The 19,906-nt window shown below is 38.8% G+C and overlaps 1 protein-coding gene across 6 annotated transcripts in view; it reads right to left on the bottom strand.

The window, feature by feature from the left end:
• The window catches only part of LOC137969832 (cilia- and flagella-associated protein 337-like), a 36,184-nt gene that overhangs the window by 15,132 nt on the left and 1,146 nt on the right, over positions 1 to 19,906 (bottom strand). For 5 of the 6 annotated variants that reach the window (XM_068816205.1, XM_068816206.1, XM_068816207.1 and 2 more), the window contains 9 exons: positions 19,168 to 19,226; positions 16,126 to 16,411; positions 12,156 to 12,302; positions 11,919 to 11,978; positions 11,398 to 11,629; positions 10,684 to 10,730; positions 845 to 982; positions 336 to 527; positions 24 to 215 (listed from right to left, as the gene is read on the bottom strand). In XM_068816205.1, the coding sequence (XP_068672306.1) occupies positions 24 to 215; positions 336 to 527; positions 845 to 982; positions 10,684 to 10,730; positions 11,398 to 11,629; positions 11,919 to 11,978; positions 12,156 to 12,302; positions 16,126 to 16,411; positions 19,168 to 19,226 (1,353 nt within the window). Of the gene's footprint in view, positions 1 to 23; positions 216 to 335; positions 528 to 844; positions 983 to 10,683; positions 10,731 to 11,397; positions 11,630 to 11,918; positions 11,979 to 12,155; positions 12,303 to 16,125; positions 16,412 to 17,879; positions 18,095 to 19,167; positions 19,227 to 19,906 lie in introns of those variants that run through there. The other variant, XM_068816210.1, reaches the window with a different exon arrangement.

The following is a 19,906-nucleotide window of genomic DNA, read 5'->3' as shown; positions in this document are numbered from 1 at the left end:
AATTACTAAGTACTATGTCTTACCCCATCCTTGTCGTAACTAAAGACTTGTTCCAGAGCTTCATGAATCACCAGGTCAATAATAGAAGACTGGTGTCCTTTCATAATGGCAACAGGTTTAGCTGTAACATAAGGATTCCACAGACGCACTGCATGATCCACTCCACCAGTACAGATAGCGTTCAGACTATGGCTGTATTCAAAACATTCTATGCCCTGCATGAAAGGTATTTTTGTAATAAATCTCTCTCCAAGTAACAGTTGACTCAGAAAGGAAAGAACACAAAAAGAGAAATCCTTTCAACATTTTGATAGCAGTCAGAATTTAAAAAGCACCTTTGCCACTTTGAAGGTATATGTTTTCCTCTTTTTGTCGTCAATGTCTCGGACAACAAGTGACTCCCTCCCACTTCCACTGCAGGAGATAACAAATTCCTTGATTGCAATGTACCTCACCCTTCTCACCCAGTCAGAATGAACCTGACCCAGTGTCTGAAGTGCCACAAATCGAGAGTGTGAGGGCAAGTCCTAAGGAAAAAAACATTGCTATTCATTCATCTAGCTTCAATGAAAAACAATAATTATTGTATATTATTACAATCAAGAAGAGAAAAACAGCTCTACCGCTCCTTATATACAGGACTCAAGTGGCTGGAATAAACCCACGTTTTTTCACCCAACAGACAGTATGTTTTTAATACTCTGGCCATTAGGCAGGGCCCCTTTGGAGTGAAATGTTGTTGAAATTGTTTAAAGCATCTCCTTTGATCTCTAAATCAGTGGCATCGCTATAATTAGCACCTACTGTGTAACCAACCTCAATACAATACAGAGTTACTGCTTACCTGAAGATAGACCTGATGACTCCCTGACGTTTTCTTAAAAGGAGTCTCAAACAATCCTTTTAGAGGTGTTGAGAAGACAAGAAACATAATGACGCCATTATCCATTCCAAGAAAAAGTACTGCTTTTCGAGCAGGAACCTTCAATTAACACATAATAATAATTGATTGATTCATTGCAACTGCATCTCAAAAAACCAATGTTTTATTAAAGAATCACCGCCACCGGGTATTAAACAAAGGTCAATTCTTCTTTCTTTTTATTTCGGCTTTGATTGTTTAAAGGGAAGAGCAGGGCTTTAATAATAGACTATTTTCCCCCTTCCATAATGCAATACGCTTTGGGGGGTTCTTTACATAAAACAATACAAGTTAATTACTCTTGGGACTGTATCATGCTTGAACACTGAACTGGATATCCATTCTTTTAATACAAATAACCCCCAAAATGAACTGTATGACGGGATAAGGTTAAACAGTTAACCAGGATGTAAGGGGCTATGTGACTGTATTCCCCTTCAAAACTTATTTAAAAGTACACTTATACAATAAGAAAAAAATACAATTGCCAGCAAATAGCGAAGGCTAATCTAGGCAGGAAGTGTTTACATTTCTACTATGGAATAAAATATTACAGACGTCCAAAAAAACTGAAGTTAATTAAAGCTACATCAAATGGGGTGCCCACCAATTAACACGAACGTACTAGAAATAAGAACATGAAACATATGCATATTAATACATAACCCCCTTGCATGCTAACACATGAATCCTTACAAATCAGTTAGCTAGTTATGTAATTTGTGATAATCCTGATTAGCATAAATTGATATTTTGCCGTCACGTAGCAGAGGCCTTGGTTGTGAGCGGCAGGCGCTTGGAGTGCCACGTGATTGTGGTTTGTATTTGGCGACCGTTTAGCGAGTGAGGCATTCTACGGTTAGCTTTTGCCACGTGCACTAGTTATGTTTGGTATTTTTTGTTTTTTTTGTTTTAATCCTATCGAGCTGAATTAGTGTTTAATGCCTTCGTTAGGCGTTCATTTACATTGTGAGTAGTGTCTTTCAATTAGAATTCCCTAGAACCCCGAGGGTCGCACCACTGCCTTGGTCGGGGGTACACGTTCCCCGCTTATTTCCACCGGCTGGTTTTTTAAGGGGTTTTCCTGTCCGCCTCTGGTGCATTGCTTTTGTCTTTATTTTAGAATTGATGTATTAATATTTTTGTACCTATTCCAATGCTTAATAAGCTGCACGGCGGCTTGGCTGGCCAACGCCGCCATGTATCACCTAGCTTGAGTGTCCGGTTGAGTTGTGGAGGCAAAATATGTTGAAAAGAACAGAGTACAGTTTGTGAAATTAAGTAATCCAGTTTCCAGTTCTTTTTTGGCTGTATCAATTTCCAAAACTGCTCTGAATCAGAAACACTTCCAACTAGGAATCGCTTGACATCACTCAGCTTGCAGCTGCAGACTACAAACAACTTTAAACTGGAAATTAAAAATTGAGCTGAAACCATGCAGCAAACAACTTGAATGATGCCAAATCCCTTGTGTAACAGAAATGAATATTGAATTAACTCGGTAATTTTTGGTCAACATCAAACAAAACAAAACAAAACATCATGTGCCTTGTTAGCAACAACAGTTTCATATAGCAAACAGGGTTGCAATGGCAGACACACGTGTTTTAGTAGAGGAGGAAACCGAAAATGCGACAGAGGAACTAACTAATTCGCTGCTATTTAATAGTGCTAAAAACTAGTTTGAATGGAACAGATCGGTTGAACTTTTTGAGTCATTTCTATATCAAACATTTGGTTTATCAACAAACGACGTAACGAAGTCTGGCAATGGAACGTGTACTGTGTGGAACACTTCAACTTTGCATGAAAACCAAAACCCTTCTCATACAAGGAAAAGCGGTGGATTATACACGAGATTTACTTCTTGAGACTATACAAGCAGTGAAAAATCAAAATTCTGCCGAGTCACCAGACAAAACAAATAGCATTCACCTCACCGACGAACGTACAACGGGCGGAGTACATCAGCAAGTAGGACTAATGTCACCATCAGTGTCTGCCAACGCCCGAAACGATCACCTGCTTGCAATTGTGGGAGACGATTTTGAAGCTGCTAGGGGCGTGAACGAAAGCGATAGTGAAAGCGAATCTTCCGAACACCCTCAACTTGCCCTCAACTCTAGCGAGGTGCTAATCAAAAACTTGGGTGAGAAATTCTCTAACGAAATTGCAAAGACCTGGTCCGAAATTAGCATCATTAAATCCAGTCTAACCAATACAGACACATTACGGCCACTACAACAAGAACTAGACGAACTACGTCTCAGATGCACAACTTATGAATCTACTATTGACCATCTCGAGAAAGAAAAGGCTAGCTTCCTTGAAGTAATCAAAATACTCTCTTCTGACGACAACAGCAACCATTCCACCGATACCAGTGACGGCAATAAAATAAGTGATTGTGCTACTGGAGAAAATGGACTGAGGTTAGCAGCACGAAGAAAAAGAAAAAGAAACCTAAAGTTATCAACGCAGAAGCACGTCACCAAAATACTCCCACACCAGCGCACGAGAACCTTTGAGTTACACATCACTAATCATTGCAGGGGATTCTATGCTAAAATTCGTCAATGGTCGAAAAGTGTCCAATCTACTTTCTAACCACAGCTCGACCTATGTCAAGGCTTTCCCTGGAGCGACAGTAGAAGACATGTCTGATTATGTGATGCCTTCACTCCGCAGAAAACCTACAGAGGTAGAGATGTCATGTCCTCTGAACCTCGAGAAATTGCTGAAGGGATTGTTAATCTCGGACGGAAGATAAAAAATCACTCAACAGATTGTAAGATTACAATTTCGTCCGTGATTTTGAGATCAGACGAGAATCTCGACTGCAAAATCAATGACTGAACAGAATTGTAAACTGCTTTGCCACGCAATAGGCATGGAGAACAATTTCTCACTCTAACATCAAGAGAGAGCATCTCAACTCTAGTGGACTGCATTTGAATGTGCAAGGTACAAAGCTATTAGTTAAAAATCTTGTTTCTCATGTAAAAAACTCATGACAAGCAACCCGCTTGGACGTTAAGGGTCTTCTCCAAACGCCCCTTCTCATGTCCATTCTGCCCCTCGTAATATATTTTCTTTTCATTCCCAAACATTCATTCCTAACAAACGTGGCTTTAAAATGGCCTGCTTAAACATCACTAGTCTTCCGAGACATATGAGCTTCGCATAATTTTGCACAGTAAATGCCTCGATTTGTTGGCAGTCAATGAAACTCGATTACATGAAATTATTGCCGATAACGAGGTTAGTATTGATGGTTACGATATTGTCTGCCGTGACCGACTGCTAAACGGCAGAAATGGGGGTGGGGTTTGCTTTTATATCAGTTCTAATATTAATTTTACTGTTCGCACGGACCTCGTATTCGATCAACTCGAAAGCCTTTCTATCGAAATTAATAAACCAAGAAGCAAATCTTTTATTGCTGCTTCATGGTACAGACCTCCCAATTCATTTTTTGAATTATTCTCTGATTTCGAATCTCTCGTTGGTAAGCTGGATGCTGAAGGAAAAGAGTATTACCTTATGGGCGACCTTAATTGTAATACGCTCCCGTCATCTCTGAATAATGTGAATACCCAGGCGTTATTAAGCATCGCTGATATTTTCAATATAAAACAACTTATTACCGAACCGACGAGAGTAACACCTGTGAGTAGCACTTTAATTGATGTCATTTTTACTAGTCATCCGGATAATGTATCTTGCTCTGGAGTATCTCATGTCGGAATCAATAACCATAGTGTGATTTACGTTTTTCGTAAAATTTCGTTCCAATCGCCGTCAAGGGAACTACTACTGTTTCGTATAGGCAATTTAAGTAATGATCCGTTTAAGGTGGATAGCAATTTCCTTTGTTATGCGGCAACGGGGCTTTCCCCACATAGGAATGTTATCATTTTTACACAGACCATGCATAAACCTACAGGAAAGCCGTTAACGCAATAAAATTCATTTACAGCCCACTTTGAAAGGGTGTTTTTTTGTGTTAAAAGATTTTGACCAATTACAAGAGTTGAAAACAAAAGCCAAGAAACGTTTACAATTTTACATGTTCCCCACATACGATTTCTGTGGAATTCATTTCAACTGAGACCAGATGAAAGATGGGAGATGGTTGGAAAGTAGGGATGAATATAATACTGCTTTTATGAAGTTTTGTTAACTTTTGCTGTTTAAGCCAATCAGAAGTAAATACAGACAATAGAAAAGTTATCACCTTTTTGCATACCAATTGAATTCCAACATGTTCGTTGCCGTTGTTGCTATCGTTCTTATCTGGACCGTTTCTTAAAAATTTTGATCGTAATCTGTTTCGTTCGGACATTATGGCCCAACCGTGGGCTGATCTCATGGGAATGGATAACCCCAATGAAATGTGGAAGAAATGGAAAGCTCTGTTCTTTGAAGTGTGTGACCCACTCCGCACTAAACAGGTTTGTGCCTCTGAAAGTCCTTGGATTACCCCTGACCTTAATTGATATAGCGGAGAAATCGTTTTAAAATTAAGGCTTTGCGGACGATCCAAGTGATTGGAGTAAATTTAAGAAGTTGCGTAATGAAGTGAACAATACGATCAAGAATGTAAAAAAGTCCTACTATTATAACACTTTTGATACTTTCTGATAAAGCTAGCTCAATGGAACGAGAATAACTTAAATTCGGCCGAAATCGCAGAGGGTTTTAATAAATTTTTCGCAAAAATCGGACCCGAATTGTCCAGGGATATTCTTGGATTTCACATGACGTCACGGCCGCCATGTTGGTGTCCCCAAACAATGAAATGGCGGCCATGTTGGTGTCCCGATCTAATCCTCCGGGAATTAAAAGCTATTATTATGTTAACGTCTTCTTTTGTTTTCGTTGAAAAACATGGCTGTTGATCAAGTGAGTGAAACCCAAGAATAGAATACACAATAGCTTGTCGCCATTAAGATGAAGGGTTATGAGAGCAAGACTCGGTTTTGAGAGTAAAACATGATCATCATCAAAGCTACAAATTGACCGTCCGGCCCCCATGTTGTGCTTATTCAAAAATGTGTGACTCAATTGCACGTTTTGTCCCACATAAATAAATTATGCCAGAGAAAGGCGACTGGTCTCGATTCTGTGTCGGCCAGCCAGAGTTCTAAAAGAATCTTCAGATTTAATCTGCGGGTCACTCGCTCGGATATTCAATCAATCGATAGACACTTGTATTTTTCCCGATGAATGGAAGAATGCAAGAATCACGCCTCTTTTTAAGAAAGTATGAAGTAGGAGTGATCCTTCTAATTATCGACCAATAACGATTATCCCGGTTGTGGCCACGGCTTTCAAACGCATTGTTTATGATCAGTTGTATCATTATCTAAATGAAAATAATCTTCTCAGTAGACATCAATCTGGTTTTCGCTCGCTTCATTCTACAGTAACTGTTACTGCTTTGATTGAAGCGACTGATAACTGGTCTTTAAACATTGATCATGGCTTTATTAATGACGTCGTTTTTTTTAAACCTTAAGATTAGGCCTTCGATACTGTGGACCACACTATTCTTCTTTCAAAATTACAAGGCAAAACTAGCACTTCACATTACACTCTAATCAGTTAAGTCTACATTAGTTCGTACTTTGTCTTCCGTTCTGATGCTTTAACTTGTACGTAACCTAAGAGATAGTGACTGTACGCTTGCCATCCCTCAGCCCCGCACTAATTATTGTAAAAGAAGTCTGTCCTATAGCGGAGCTGTACTGTGGAATAGTTTGCCCTTGGATATTCGACAGTCGCTCTCTCTTATTGAATGACAATGACAATGATAGTTAGCCGGGAGAAGTGTCTCACTTGGCTTGCTTTGTTCTGCGGGTTCCATACCGAGAATCAACAGCTTGTCTGAATTTTGCTCTTGACTGCATGAGTCTTCTAGTCTGAATACCATCGTAACCTCCTAGTAATTTGCCACATTTATTCCAAAGATTCTGCGTGTTTTTAGCCTCGGGAATCATAAATTGGAGCTGTTTTTGGAGCTTGTTGTTTTGAAGACGGGTAACATGGGCTTGGAACTTTAGGAATTGTTTATCAATGAAGTCTTGAAGTGGAACTGTACGGGTTATCTTGTATAGCTTTTGATTAGAGATTATGAAACTATAATCACCATTTTAAGGGTCTTTCTTGGCATATCCTTTGTAAACCATTTTTCGTAAGAAACTGCGGTAGATCACGTCAAGTCGCTCTTTTTAAAATTGGGTTAAATTCCATGCTTGGGCTGAATACAGAAGCCTTGAGTGTACTAAACTGTCAAGTAGTGAAACGCGGGCTGGGAGGCTGATATTGCGGTTGGTAAGTGCACGTTGGTTTGAGTTAAATGCTGTGAACGCTGCTTGGATTTGCATGTCTAGAAATAGTGTTGGGGAATCTGAAGATACATGATATCCCATATATCTGAACTTTTTGACTTTTTATAGCGCGCGAGTTGAAAAGTGAAGGGTTGCAGGTTGTTCATCTGGTTTCAGATTGAAACTCATTGATTTTGTTTTATTTTCAGCAACAACTGGACCGAATCTCGTGAAAACTGACTCTACCACTGCCAATACCTTATTGAGTCTTGTTTCATCTGTAACAAAGAACAAAATATCATCGGCATATCAAATTTTGAACATACGCCTAGAACCACTAGCAGGACCCGTTGAACGCAGTTTACGCGGATTGCATTCGCTGAGAATTTCAAATTTGAAGTTTACACCTGCGTCTGGAACTGATGTCTGGATTTCCGCCTCAACCACCGAAACTACATATTGCAAAAACAAACAAAACCGCAGTTGTACCTTCGTCAGAACCCTGTCGAACTCCAGAACCAAGTTTGCATGAGATTGTACCAGATTTGATTGCTGCTGTTGTGTTTTGATGAAAAGCACGTAGAATATCTGCAATTTTAGTAGCACCAAGCATTATTTTAATAATTTCATGTAGTTGCGATCGGCAGAGAAGATCGAATGCGCCGCGAAGATCAAGAAATAAGCAGTGTATCCCCTCAGATTTGTTTTTATCAATTGTTTGAACACTACTACTAACTCTGGTTTGAAGCAGTAAATTGCGTCAACAGTTCCAACGTGCTGTTTAAAGCCGTACTGGCAGTCATCCAAAATATGGTGGTATCTTGCGTTTATGCGTTTGCGGCAGACCGAGTGGGCGGAAATTGGAATTGCCAGATTGCCTTTTTTTATGCAATGTTCTGATTGTTGCTCTCCTCCACTGATCCGGAATATCCTCAGACTCCCAAATGACTGTTACTAGCTCGTGCAAGATTTGAATAAACTCTGGACAATCGTTTGAATAGCGCAGTAGCTCGTTAACTATATCATCACTTCTTGCAGCTTTACGAAGCTTAAATTTTTCAACTATAGTCCGGATTTCTTCTAGACTAGGTGGGCTGTCATCGATTTCTGGTGCTGCGGCTAACGTTGTAGGTAGGAACGGTTCGGCGGAATTTAGCTCGGGAGGCAGCGGTAATCGGCGATTTTTGAAATGTGAAGAAAAATGTTGTACAAACTCGAGTTCGGTGCAAAGAGGCTTTTGGACCGTGTGTTTTAGCGTGCCTTGTAGATCTTTAGCTTGGCGGAAATAACGCTCAGTCTCTCTGGCTTCAAAGCCATCTGAAATCTCTTTTCCCCTTTTCTGATAGTACCGATTCATAAGATTAAACTGTAGTGCTCGTAACTCTTTGATGCTTGATTTTTTCTTCTCTGGATCTTTACAATTATATAGGCTTGCAATCTGGCTGAAATATGCTCATCAGTAACCCACGGCTTCGACTCGATTTTGGCTTTTGAAGTTGGTATAGTATCGGTAGCAGCTGTTTGAAGTGAGTTTGAGATTATTTCATGCATCCTATTTAGGCTATTGTCTGAGAAGCAACTGATTTGTTCGGCTTGTTGTTGTAAAGATTGTTGATATTTTAGGCGGATATCAGGATCACTAGTGAGTAGGCTGTAATTTGGCTTTGGAATACGCGGTTTGTGTGGTTTTTTGGTTGCTTTGCGGAACCATTTGCGTGGTAAATTGACGGAAATTATAATACAGCGGTGATCGGAGTTAACTGGGTTTGGGTGGCTGCGGCAACTGACTGTGTGGGCATGTATGCTTTTATCGACTAAAAACCAATCCAACCGTCTCCTGTATTTTGTGGCGTTGTTGCTTCGGATAGTCCAGGAATGACACGCTCTCCTGTTTTTAAAGTATGATTGTTCCAGAAACATTTTGTACTGGCGGCGGCAAGTAGAGCGTGTCCATTGAATGAGGTGGATTTTGCGCGCTCGTAACATGAGGGTGGATGAAATTCACTGAATCCAGGTAGAGCTGGAGATTCTTTTGAATTCGGTACTATCGTGGCATTAAAGTCTCCACCGAAAATACGCCTCACATTTTTGACAGGTAATGATAAAAGTTTGTTAAAATTCCTCCAGAAAATCTGTTTAGTGGGTTCACTGTAAGATTCGTCTGGAGCATAGCAAGATGTTAACAGTAGCTGTTGACCAAGGATATTAACCTTTATCGATAAGATTCTGGCATCGGATACTCGATTGACTTCCAACACAACAGCACGCGGAGATAATAGTATGGCTACACCTGCACGTTTTGATTTTTTGAAACCAGATGTGATAAATCAGCATCGTTTGAATTGTGGGTGGTCGATGTAAAAGTCATTGTCACCAGGTTTATGCGTTTCTTGAATGAGTATAAAGTCTTGGTTTTGATGTTTAGCGTAAATGGCTAAATCAATAACACTCCAATCGTTCTGGCCACAGATGTTGATTGATGAGCCAGTAATTTTGGTGCGTTTAGTGTGGAACTTTTGTGGACTGGAACTATTACGAGCTATGGACTGGGGCTTGATGGGTGGTGCCACGGCAGTTCTATATGAGCAAAGCACGAATTAGACTGAACCTTTTTTGGTTGCTTGGGCACTGTCAGTTGGAATCTGACCGGAAGAGGTGTCTAACTTCACGTGATCTTGTTTTTCTGCTTGCAGTGTATTTCTGGCCCACCGGCCAATATTCAAGATCGAGTTCCACATCGGTCAGCAAGTGCTGTCCAGCGGGCGCGGCGTGGACGCTGTGGGAAAGTACTTGTTAGGATAAATCCAGATATCTTGAATCGTCCGCCTATCTAAGTTGAAGAACTATCATTTTAACAGTAGTCTTATCTAAGTTTTTATTTTGCTTTAAACACGGCTTCCTTGTAAAGCAGGTTTCTTACTATTTCTTTAATTGTAGTATTTAGTAATTTAATTTAGCTAGGTAGTTAGATTTATTTAATTCATTACTGTAAAGTCCTGAGGGAAATACCGTGTCTAAATATAGATTTTACCTTTTACCTTTTTACCTTTACTTGTTTAGCAAAAACAAGTTGAAAAAATGTTCAATAATTTACAAGTACATTACATGTATTTCATTGATGTTTTTCTGGGTCCGTTAAGAAATCCTCGCCAAAGTAAAAGATAGCCTCGAGCGGAAGGCATATATCGGGCTTATGTGACTAATTCCCTTCGCCTAATTCACCTAATTCCCTTCGCCTAATTCACCTAATTCCCTTCGCCTTGTTCCCAAACGCACAAGGGAAATAAATCGCATAAACCCTCACTTCAGGCCTATAATTCACACTATTAAACTACATCCAGAGCTCCTCATCTAAAAAAAATAACAAGGCTACAAAGTGCAACTTCAATGATGAATCACCAAAGAAATCCGAAAAGCTTAAAAACTCACTCTTTTGTTGTAATTATAGTCAAGACAGAGTACCACATTGGCAAGTGCTGCAATAAAAAAAATACCATTAAATAATGACTATTTCAAAACATGTATGACAAGAAATCAGTTACAGCATCACAAAAATACTGGTATTACAGAAATCTTGACATACAACATTAAATCTACAGGAAATAGACTGAACTGACCCCAGCTGTTCAAACAATGATAGTGCTATCTGCCGGATAAATCACTATCCAGTGGATATTAAGTGCAACCAATTGCACTATCCAATGGATTTATCCAGTGGATAGCGTTATCCACCTTTTGAACAATGTAACTGGGCCCTGATCAATAATGAAGGGTTCAACTTGGCAAACGCAAAGGAGCAAGGATGGCACAGTCGGTTAGTGCGCGGCCTTGGTGCAAGAGGTCCTGAGTTCGATTCCCGGATCTCGCATCCTTGTTTCGACTCCTTTCCTTTCCGTGTAGCTAAGTAGCTTTAAATACCCGTAAAACGGAGCACTGATGGAGAGGGGGGAGTAAAATGAGCGCACCGTCGACCTCAGGTTTGTCAGTTGAATTACTGTTACGAGTTATCGACGTTAAATATGGTTGCTTTACTTTACTTTACTTTATTAATACATGTAAAATGTGCAGAGCAACTGGATCTGCAATGCCACTCTTCAGAAATACATATAACATGATTGTAGGCATGTACACAATTAAACTCACCACACAGATGAAATTGTGGAGTGTATATTGGTGTTGACATATCGTAAAAATAAACATCTCTGTTAGTTGTTGCAAGTGCCATTTTATGAACATTTGGCATAGCTACAGCATCTGTAACCCACATCTTAATGTGACGCTTGGAGGACGTTCGTTCTGCATTAGAATTGCTGTGCTCCATTTCAATTTTGCGCTGAAGTTCCAGTTCTGTGCTCCATACCCCAATGATACCTTCCTGTATTGTTAATAATTAAGCTTAATGTTACGTGTAAATCAATAACTGAAACTATCCTTAAAACACAAGTCCTGCGCATACATGCAGTTCTTTCAAAACATGTGCAGCATTCTCCTCACAAGTCAGAAGTGGAGATAAATGCCTGCATGAGAGATTACTCACAGTTTAACTGACTTACAGAGTTTACAAATCTAGCAAGCAACTCCAATAACTTTATCTTATGAGCAAAAATAAAATTGAATTAAAATGTAAGATATAGAAAAACAAAGCAATGGAAGAGTTGACTCACTTTGCTTACAGTTACATATCTCAAAGGATTAAAGTCAGTAAGAACTTTTGTAGTGGTCTCCTAAATAAAGAAATGGCACACACTTAGGTTAGACATACACCTGTATCTCACAAAAGATGTTGAACATGGTCAGTGAGTGATGACTTTTTCACTCCTATAGATACTGTTATATATGTTTGTATCAGTGGCTAAAAAAACCCTACCTAAAAGAAAATCTCAGTTAAGCAGCAAATTTACCTTGTTATGATCTATCCTCACAATGTTTGGCTTGGGTGAAAAAGTACTGCCATTTACTTTAGCAGCTTGGTCATTCTCATCAAACTGCAGCATGAGATAAGTGCAGAATTCATCCCAATCAACTAATCCATCAGATGCAATGTCAACCTTTCATAGAAAAAAGGCACATCATCATAATTTTATAATGATGATACTAAGTAGAGACCTATTAATTAAAGCAAGATTAGTGTCATAGATCAGTGACTCAGGACCAAAAGAGCAGGCTTTAAAATAATAAAGGGAGAAGTTGGACGATTTACAACAGGCAGAAAGTTTCCGTAAGTGCTGTGTGAAGGAGAAGGTACAGGAAAGACAGGTGCAGGTGTGAAAAAAGGTGTTAAGTAATGGCTCCTATCATCACAGATCATTGAGGAGTATGGGTGGAATGCGCACGGCAAGCCTTCAAAACCCATTAGATGGAAATTGTTCTGACCAACACCCACTGCTTCATTTGTCAATTCTCCAATTTATATGATTTAGAGGTTTTTTACAGTTACTGTAATGTTATTTCATGGTTACAGTTAGTATAATAAAAACACATACCGGTAACTAATACTGTAAGTGACTCTGACAGTCTAAGGCTGAACTTACCGGTACATTTAAACAAAACAACTTCAATGTAAACAGTCACAGAAGAAGCAAGTTTTCCAAACTTCTTTGCAACGAAGTTGTTCATATCAGACTGTCATGTTAACATTCAAGCCGACAATTTGTATGGTGCATGTTAGCCTACGTGTAGCTGTACCCTCCACCGGAAAGAAACACGGGAAGAGGGAACGCCTATGAAAACCCGACACACATCGTGTTCCGTGACGTCACTTCTTTTGCAAGAAAATGTATAATGGTTTCTCATTGGTCACTTAACTTTAGTTCGTCAATTCTTTCGAGAACACAGATTGGTGAAAATAGATTGTACCATTGACTCTGGCTACACATAGGCTACAGTCTCTGTCACAACTGTTGTAACACTGACGGAAATTTTTCCCTCCTCCCCTTTCAATGTTGATGTTTATGGGTTCCAGTGCAAGAACTACCCGGGAAAAGCAACATTAGAACGGCAAACGGAACATTGAAGGGAGGGAGAGGAGGGCTGCATTATCAATAGCTTGGATGCAAGTTACGTGGTGCCGTTCAAGAGAGGACTGCATTAGTTACAACTATTTATGACCGAGGTTGTAGGTACATGTATGTGTTGTACATGCAGTTCAATCTTGACTTTGGAACAATTTGTTTTTGAAATGGTACAAAATAGTTTGAACTGGTACAATTTTAATATTGTACTGGTGCAAAAACAGTGAAAATAGTTTAATGTTTGTTGAACACAAAGAACACACTTCACTGATAACATCTGTTTGACATTCATTTACTTAGTCGAAGAGGTTACTCAGTGGAATAATGTTTGCAAAATTTAAGCCTAAACACTTGTACTAGAATGGTTAGCTTTCATGTAAGATTAGGGTAACTGCCCACATTTTAGGAATTGGGGTTAAGCTTTCAATTTAGCTATTAGGGTTATGCAGTGTCTTATTAACAGTTAGGATTCCAGTGGGTCTATGACAACTGCAGGTGACATACTGTAGACCGCCTTCAAATAGCACTGATAAACAACATTTAAGTTTGCACCCATTTTAAAAGGTTAGCTTTCAATAACTGTGAGTTAGGATCAGTCTACAGTCTGCAAGTCTCAGACAATGCATTCTAGGTAAAGGATTGGCATGCATTGTAGTGATTGGAGTAACGTATTGGGTCATTGGGTTAACAATATTGGTTCATGGTTATTGGGAGTAAAGCACTCTTTCACATGTAGGGTAAAGGGGTTATAGGTCGTAAAGAAGGTGTGGTGCTGAGTCAGTAGGAAAATGAAATAAAGAAAAGGGTTTATCAAGTGAGTTGATATGGTTAACTGACCATTGTAAATAAATTTCAAAGCTGACGTTTTGGGGCTGCACAATCTGCGTTCCATGAAAAAAGTTTGCATTTTCTTAGCACCGGCATTTCAAATAGCACTACTGATAAACAGTTTTTAAGTCTAAGCACCCATTTTAAAATGGTTAGCTTCCAATAACTGTGTGACTTGCATGTTGACTTGCATAGCTGCCCTGTCGGCTCGCTGGCTCGCACATTGTCATCACTCTGATGTTTTGACTGTCAGCCCTTCCTCATGCAGAGCTAAACACTTTTTTGTCTTTCACATAGTAGGGCTACTTTTTGTAACGAATTAAAACAGTGATATTATTTATTTTAATAGGTCATTTGGCAGTATAACGTGTTTATTACAAAATTTGTCTCTCAGATTTTCAAGTAACAAATTAGAGCAGTATACAACTCAGCAGCTGACCGCAGCAGATGGTGCAGTGTACATTCTCCGCAAGCAGCTGCAATTTGGAAAGGAGAAACTCCTAACCCCTCCCGCATCGAGCTCACTGACCACAGACGCTGCTAGCTGCCGCAAAGGCTTCAACCAGACTTTTTCCATGGCACAATATCCATAGTCAACGACAACTGAAGGAGGCCTACTACTACTACTGTAACAGTTATCATATTAAAACTTCAATTTATCTTGAAATGAAATTACTCATTTTGCAAAATGGCCTGTGTGCATGCTGATGTAAACATAAGGAAAGTCCTTTGGAATAATCGAAAGTAGCCTTAGTAGCATGGTACAGATCTAACCTTGGAGGAGATATACCAGATTAGATTTTTCTATATGTGGTCACTACTCGAGCAGAATGTGTTGTATCCCAACCCTAACCCTAACCCTAACCCTAACCCTAACATTTCACTCTAAAAAGATCGTTGTTACCTAGAATTGTTTTACTTTGTAAAATTCCCCATTGTACGAGATCCATTTTCACATTAGTTTTCAGTCCAGGATCTATTTCAAACAAGGGAGGGATTGCCATTAAACTGTTAACTGGGCGGGGTAAGATAGAGGTAATGGGGAAGATCAGGCAGGGGTAGGAGTAGTAGAATGGAAGAAATAAATATCACATTCTTTTTGAAACCAAGCACCTGTTTTTTAAGTACACCCCTCCCCCCTCCGAAAAAGAAAAATCCCTTTTTACACAGTTAATAAAAATAAACCAGTTCAATTAAAATTTCACCAGTTCAAAAACAAATTGTACCAGCAGTCAAAATTAAACTACAACATATGCATTGCTCACTGCTTTGCTTGTAGCAGCTTTCTTGAAGTCTGTGGCTACAATATGCTTTCCCAAATGTTTTTCTTGCGACCCATGGATATGCAAGGCTGTTGCCTAACAGGAGCCCGGTAGCCTGGGGCTCCCAAAGAATAGCTCTGGGCACCTTAATTTTTCACAGCAACACCTTTCACTTCATATGTTGGGCTCCTAAGTTCTCAGCGTTCAGCTCTGAGGGCCCCTTTAAAATTTTCTTAGGCAGTAGCCTTGATATGAGCTGGTTTGGATATCTTCTTTTTCCCAAAGCCAGGAGAGTTTTTTTTTCTCTTCAAAGCCCACTTTTGCATTTTCCCAGCCACAGAAGAAATGCCACTGTCTGCATGCCATCCTGAAGTTGTATGACAAAATCATGATCAAAACTACCTTGTTGGGAGATGGTACATGTAAATCGATATTGATTATTGTCAGCCTGTTTCAATCCAGTTTCTTAGGCTTAGTCATCAGGTGTGGTTAATAGGCCATTTCCGAGATCATGCCTGTCTGATCCTCTTCAAACCGAGTCTAAGTGCGAAGTTTTTGTTATGAAAATTAGTTTTCATTCATATGTAAAGTAGAACTAATTACCATCACAGAAACTTCGCACTTAGACTCACTTTGAAGAGAAGGCAGACATTAACTCGGAAATGGCCTATTAATTTTCTATTTCTCAAAAATGTTCCAAGCATGGTCATTTTAAATGTGATTTGGCCTTACATGAACACAGTCTTACGTATCATATAATCTGGACTCACCTTTTTAAATAAGATTTCTATCTCCCTTTCAAACACTGCAACCTTTTGTTCATCCCATGTTTCAACTCCTAAAAGATCTGCAAGCATTTCATGAAATTCCTCAAGTGTCATAAGCCCTGCAGAGTGAAACCTTGATGGGTCTTTGTGCATGGAGCCACGGCGTGCCAACCACAACTTGAGAGCAGCCTGATCGGGAACGTGAGCCATAAACTTAAACATGAGAGTTTCAAGGTGATGAAGGTCCAGCTCCTCCTCCAGACGCAAAGGCTCAAATTCCTTGCCATACCTGTGTTATTAATAATTATAAACCATGATCAACAAAGCAAACCTTATTCCTGCATTACCTCAATACCTCCTAGCTCTCAACTTTTGTCCTTTGGGAGTGAGAGCATACAGTACCGCTCAGAAATACGTTAACCAAAATATGCGCATAATACGCGTATATCTATACGCGTACATGTATGTGCGTATAACCATATGCGAGTACGCGTATGGTTATACGAACATACGCGTATATATATACGCGTATATGCGTATACAGATATACGCGTCTGCCTCATTAGCTTGCTTATTGTTCTAAACAATACACGTAGCTTGACAGCAATACAATAGTACATGACTACGAACTACATGACGAAGACGCACTTTCACAAACAGCTGTCGTGTTCGGAATACAAACCCACGCAAGGATGTTTATTTCATCGATAAACATGCAGTTCGCGTTCAGAGTTTCACGCCAAGAGTGAAAGTTTCTTTTCGTAGAGTGACCACGGCGTATTCACGCTGTGAAAATTGAAGTTCATGCACCGCGACCGTGAAAAAATTTCACAGTTTTCAATGAAATCCATAAACCCCCTTTTTGCATGAAGGGCCACAAATGATACACATATTTAAATGCCAAACTTAAGACACATTTTTCTTTACATTCTGATTCATAAACATTGAATTACTTTTACTTATCCAGTAAATTCGCGATGCGAAGCAACTTGCGCGTTTAATTTGTAACATGATAGCTTTTGGAGTATGTAAATTTTCTGTTATCGGCTTGTGGCTTTATTCAGATCCAAAAGTGCTTTGTTTTACACAACAATGCAACACAAAGGAAATTTATAGTACTGAATAACAAAGGAAAAGCAGACGCGCATGTATATGCATTCATACGCGTATGAATATACGCGTATGCGCGTATACATATACGCGTATGCACGTATGAACATACACGTTTGTGCGTATGCACTGCGTATGCGCAGTTAACATATTTCTGAGCGGTACTGTAATTTTCATTTTAATTTCTACTTGATCGTTTATAAAAATCCTATCACACTAATTGAGAGCTGTGTCATTAATGCAGGAATAGGAATTTCATTTCAGTACCAATAACTGAGCATGCATGTATATGAAGATGTCCAGGATTAGTATTAAAAAAACCCACATGTGATTCAGCCGAAATGGGACAATGCTGTATCCCAGTTAAAGATCTTTCATGTTTGGCTGACTTTTTATAGGATTACGAATTACCGTAATTTTAGAATATTAGGCATTATAGTAAAATCCCATGAATAAATGGTCAAATTAAATGTAAGAAGTTCACGTAATTAATTAGGGTTGCTATTTGAATTATTTGTTTATAAATTAACCCATTTCAAAACATTAAAATCACTGTCTCACCATGCAAGTATCATTAACTATCAATGAGTAACAGTAACACTATAATTTTTTACCAAAGCAGCTAGACTATGAAACTTCTTAATTACCTTTTACCCATTACTTGGATTTCAAGAATGAGCTTGTGGGTTTGGATAAGTAAATTCCTTTCTAGCTTCCTTAACATCCAAACAATGCAGTAGAATTTCAGTGAAATTAGGCATTAATCTAACTGCACAAGACTGAAGTCTGTTAACACTTTTCATTGATTTGCCAAGTGAGTCAAGAGAATTATATTCCTCATCCTTTTCACAGAGGTACCAGCTTGCCAGTGCCCTTACATGACATTATGGTTATGTCACACATGATTGATTACAACATCATGATATTGAAATTCCACCAGATATTTGACTTGCTGATGTCATTTTATGAAAAGGTTGACAAACTGTAACTGTATTAAACAAACTTAAGCTTGGGAAACAAAAGTACTGTACAGTTGAAAATGTAAATACTAGTCTTGTAGCATAGCTTTTAATGGCAAATAGTGGAATTGCGAGGTATTTAGTACTAAACAGGATTCCAAGATTATGTATTGTTACACTAAGGGTTAGAGTAACAAGAACTATAAAAACTATGATAATCACTTAAAGGCACACCAAATATTTTCGTGTTCAGTTTATTCAAGGAACAGCTTGTACTAAGAAATTATGCTTTTTTATCTCAGTTGATATATTGTACATTATCTTACTTTAGTTTGGCTATAACCCAATTCTCCCCCTTCTCTCTCAGACTCTCTCTCTCTCTTTCAAAAAAAAGGTTTTGATATTTCTCTCTCTATTAAAAAATTACATTTCTGAGTTTCAACCATACATATAAGTGTTCCCCCACAAAATGAAAACGAAACTTGAAATGAAGACTTGTCTATTCTCCCCTTCCTTCCCTGGTGACACTGAGTACACTACCTCTGCTTTAAAAGTGGTTAATTAATTTAGACTCAGGAAGGATATTGATTATTATGCATGGAAAGGGTTTGATCATTCAAGAGTGTGTATATGTTTTAAGAAGGACAAACAAAGAGTCACCGACTCTGCAGATGAGTTCTACTTACATGTTGTAACAATGTCCATTGTAAACTACAGTCCTTCTCATGACTATATACAGTCACCTCAACAATCAAATAGCTCTATTCTCTCTCCCACACAATCAATTTCCTAATTCCCTATTTTTGAATTCTCCACAATACACTTTGTTTCCTCCCACATTAAACTACAGTGCTTTTAAATACTCTTGGGAATATGCAGTGTTCATAAAGACTATTTGAACAAATTTGGTTTATGCAATTAATCAAAGTGTCTTAATTAATTAATATGCGGGATCATGATACAAGGAACAACTTACTCATTAGAAGTTACGACATCTGATGCCCAAGATTTGTTCAATATCGCAGCATCCGCTTTCTAAAACAGAATGCAGATATACAAGATATATGTCACCAACAATTAAAGTGTGTGCAGCTGAGTTGCAATATTCTAACTTGTGTTTGCTTATAAATGGTAATTATTAAGGTGGCTCCCTAGAATATTTGTGAATACCCTCACTACAGGGCAAAAATTACAAAAGGAAACCTAGTTAATTTCTCTGAAAGTTCTGTCTATAGAGATTTACCGGACTGAGTATGGGTACCAATATTATATAAGGCTAATTTTTTGGGTAAAAGCAAAAGTAAAGCAACCATATTTAACATTGATAACTCGTAACAGTAATTCAACTGACGAACTTGAGGTTGACGGTGCGTTCATTTTACTCCCCCCACCCCCCCTCCATCAGTACTGCGTTTCAAGGGTATTCAAAACTACTTTCATGAAGCTACACTGAAAGGAAAGAAGTCGAAACAAGGATGTGAGATCTGGGAATCAAACTCAGGACCTCTTGCCCCAAGGTCGCGCACTAACCGACTGTGCCATCTTTGCTCCTCAATTTTTGGATTACGGCTGTTATCATGGCAACTTCACATCTAATGACAGGCAGATATAATTATTCCTATTTTTGGCCTAAATTTCTTAATAGTTATACTTTCCTTCAGTGATTTTTTTTCTTTGCCACATTATGGAAATTAGATTGCCTGACATTTTGAAGT

The sequence above is a fragment of the Montipora foliosa genome, chromosome 9 (genome assembly GCF_036669935.1).
Source record: "Montipora foliosa isolate CH-2021 chromosome 9, ASM3666993v2, whole genome shotgun sequence".
Lineage (NCBI taxonomy): Eukaryota > Metazoa > Cnidaria > Anthozoa > Scleractinia > Acroporidae > Montipora > Montipora foliosa.
Note: the sequence above shows the minus strand (reverse complement) of the source record. Positions and strands in the feature narration are given on the sequence as shown.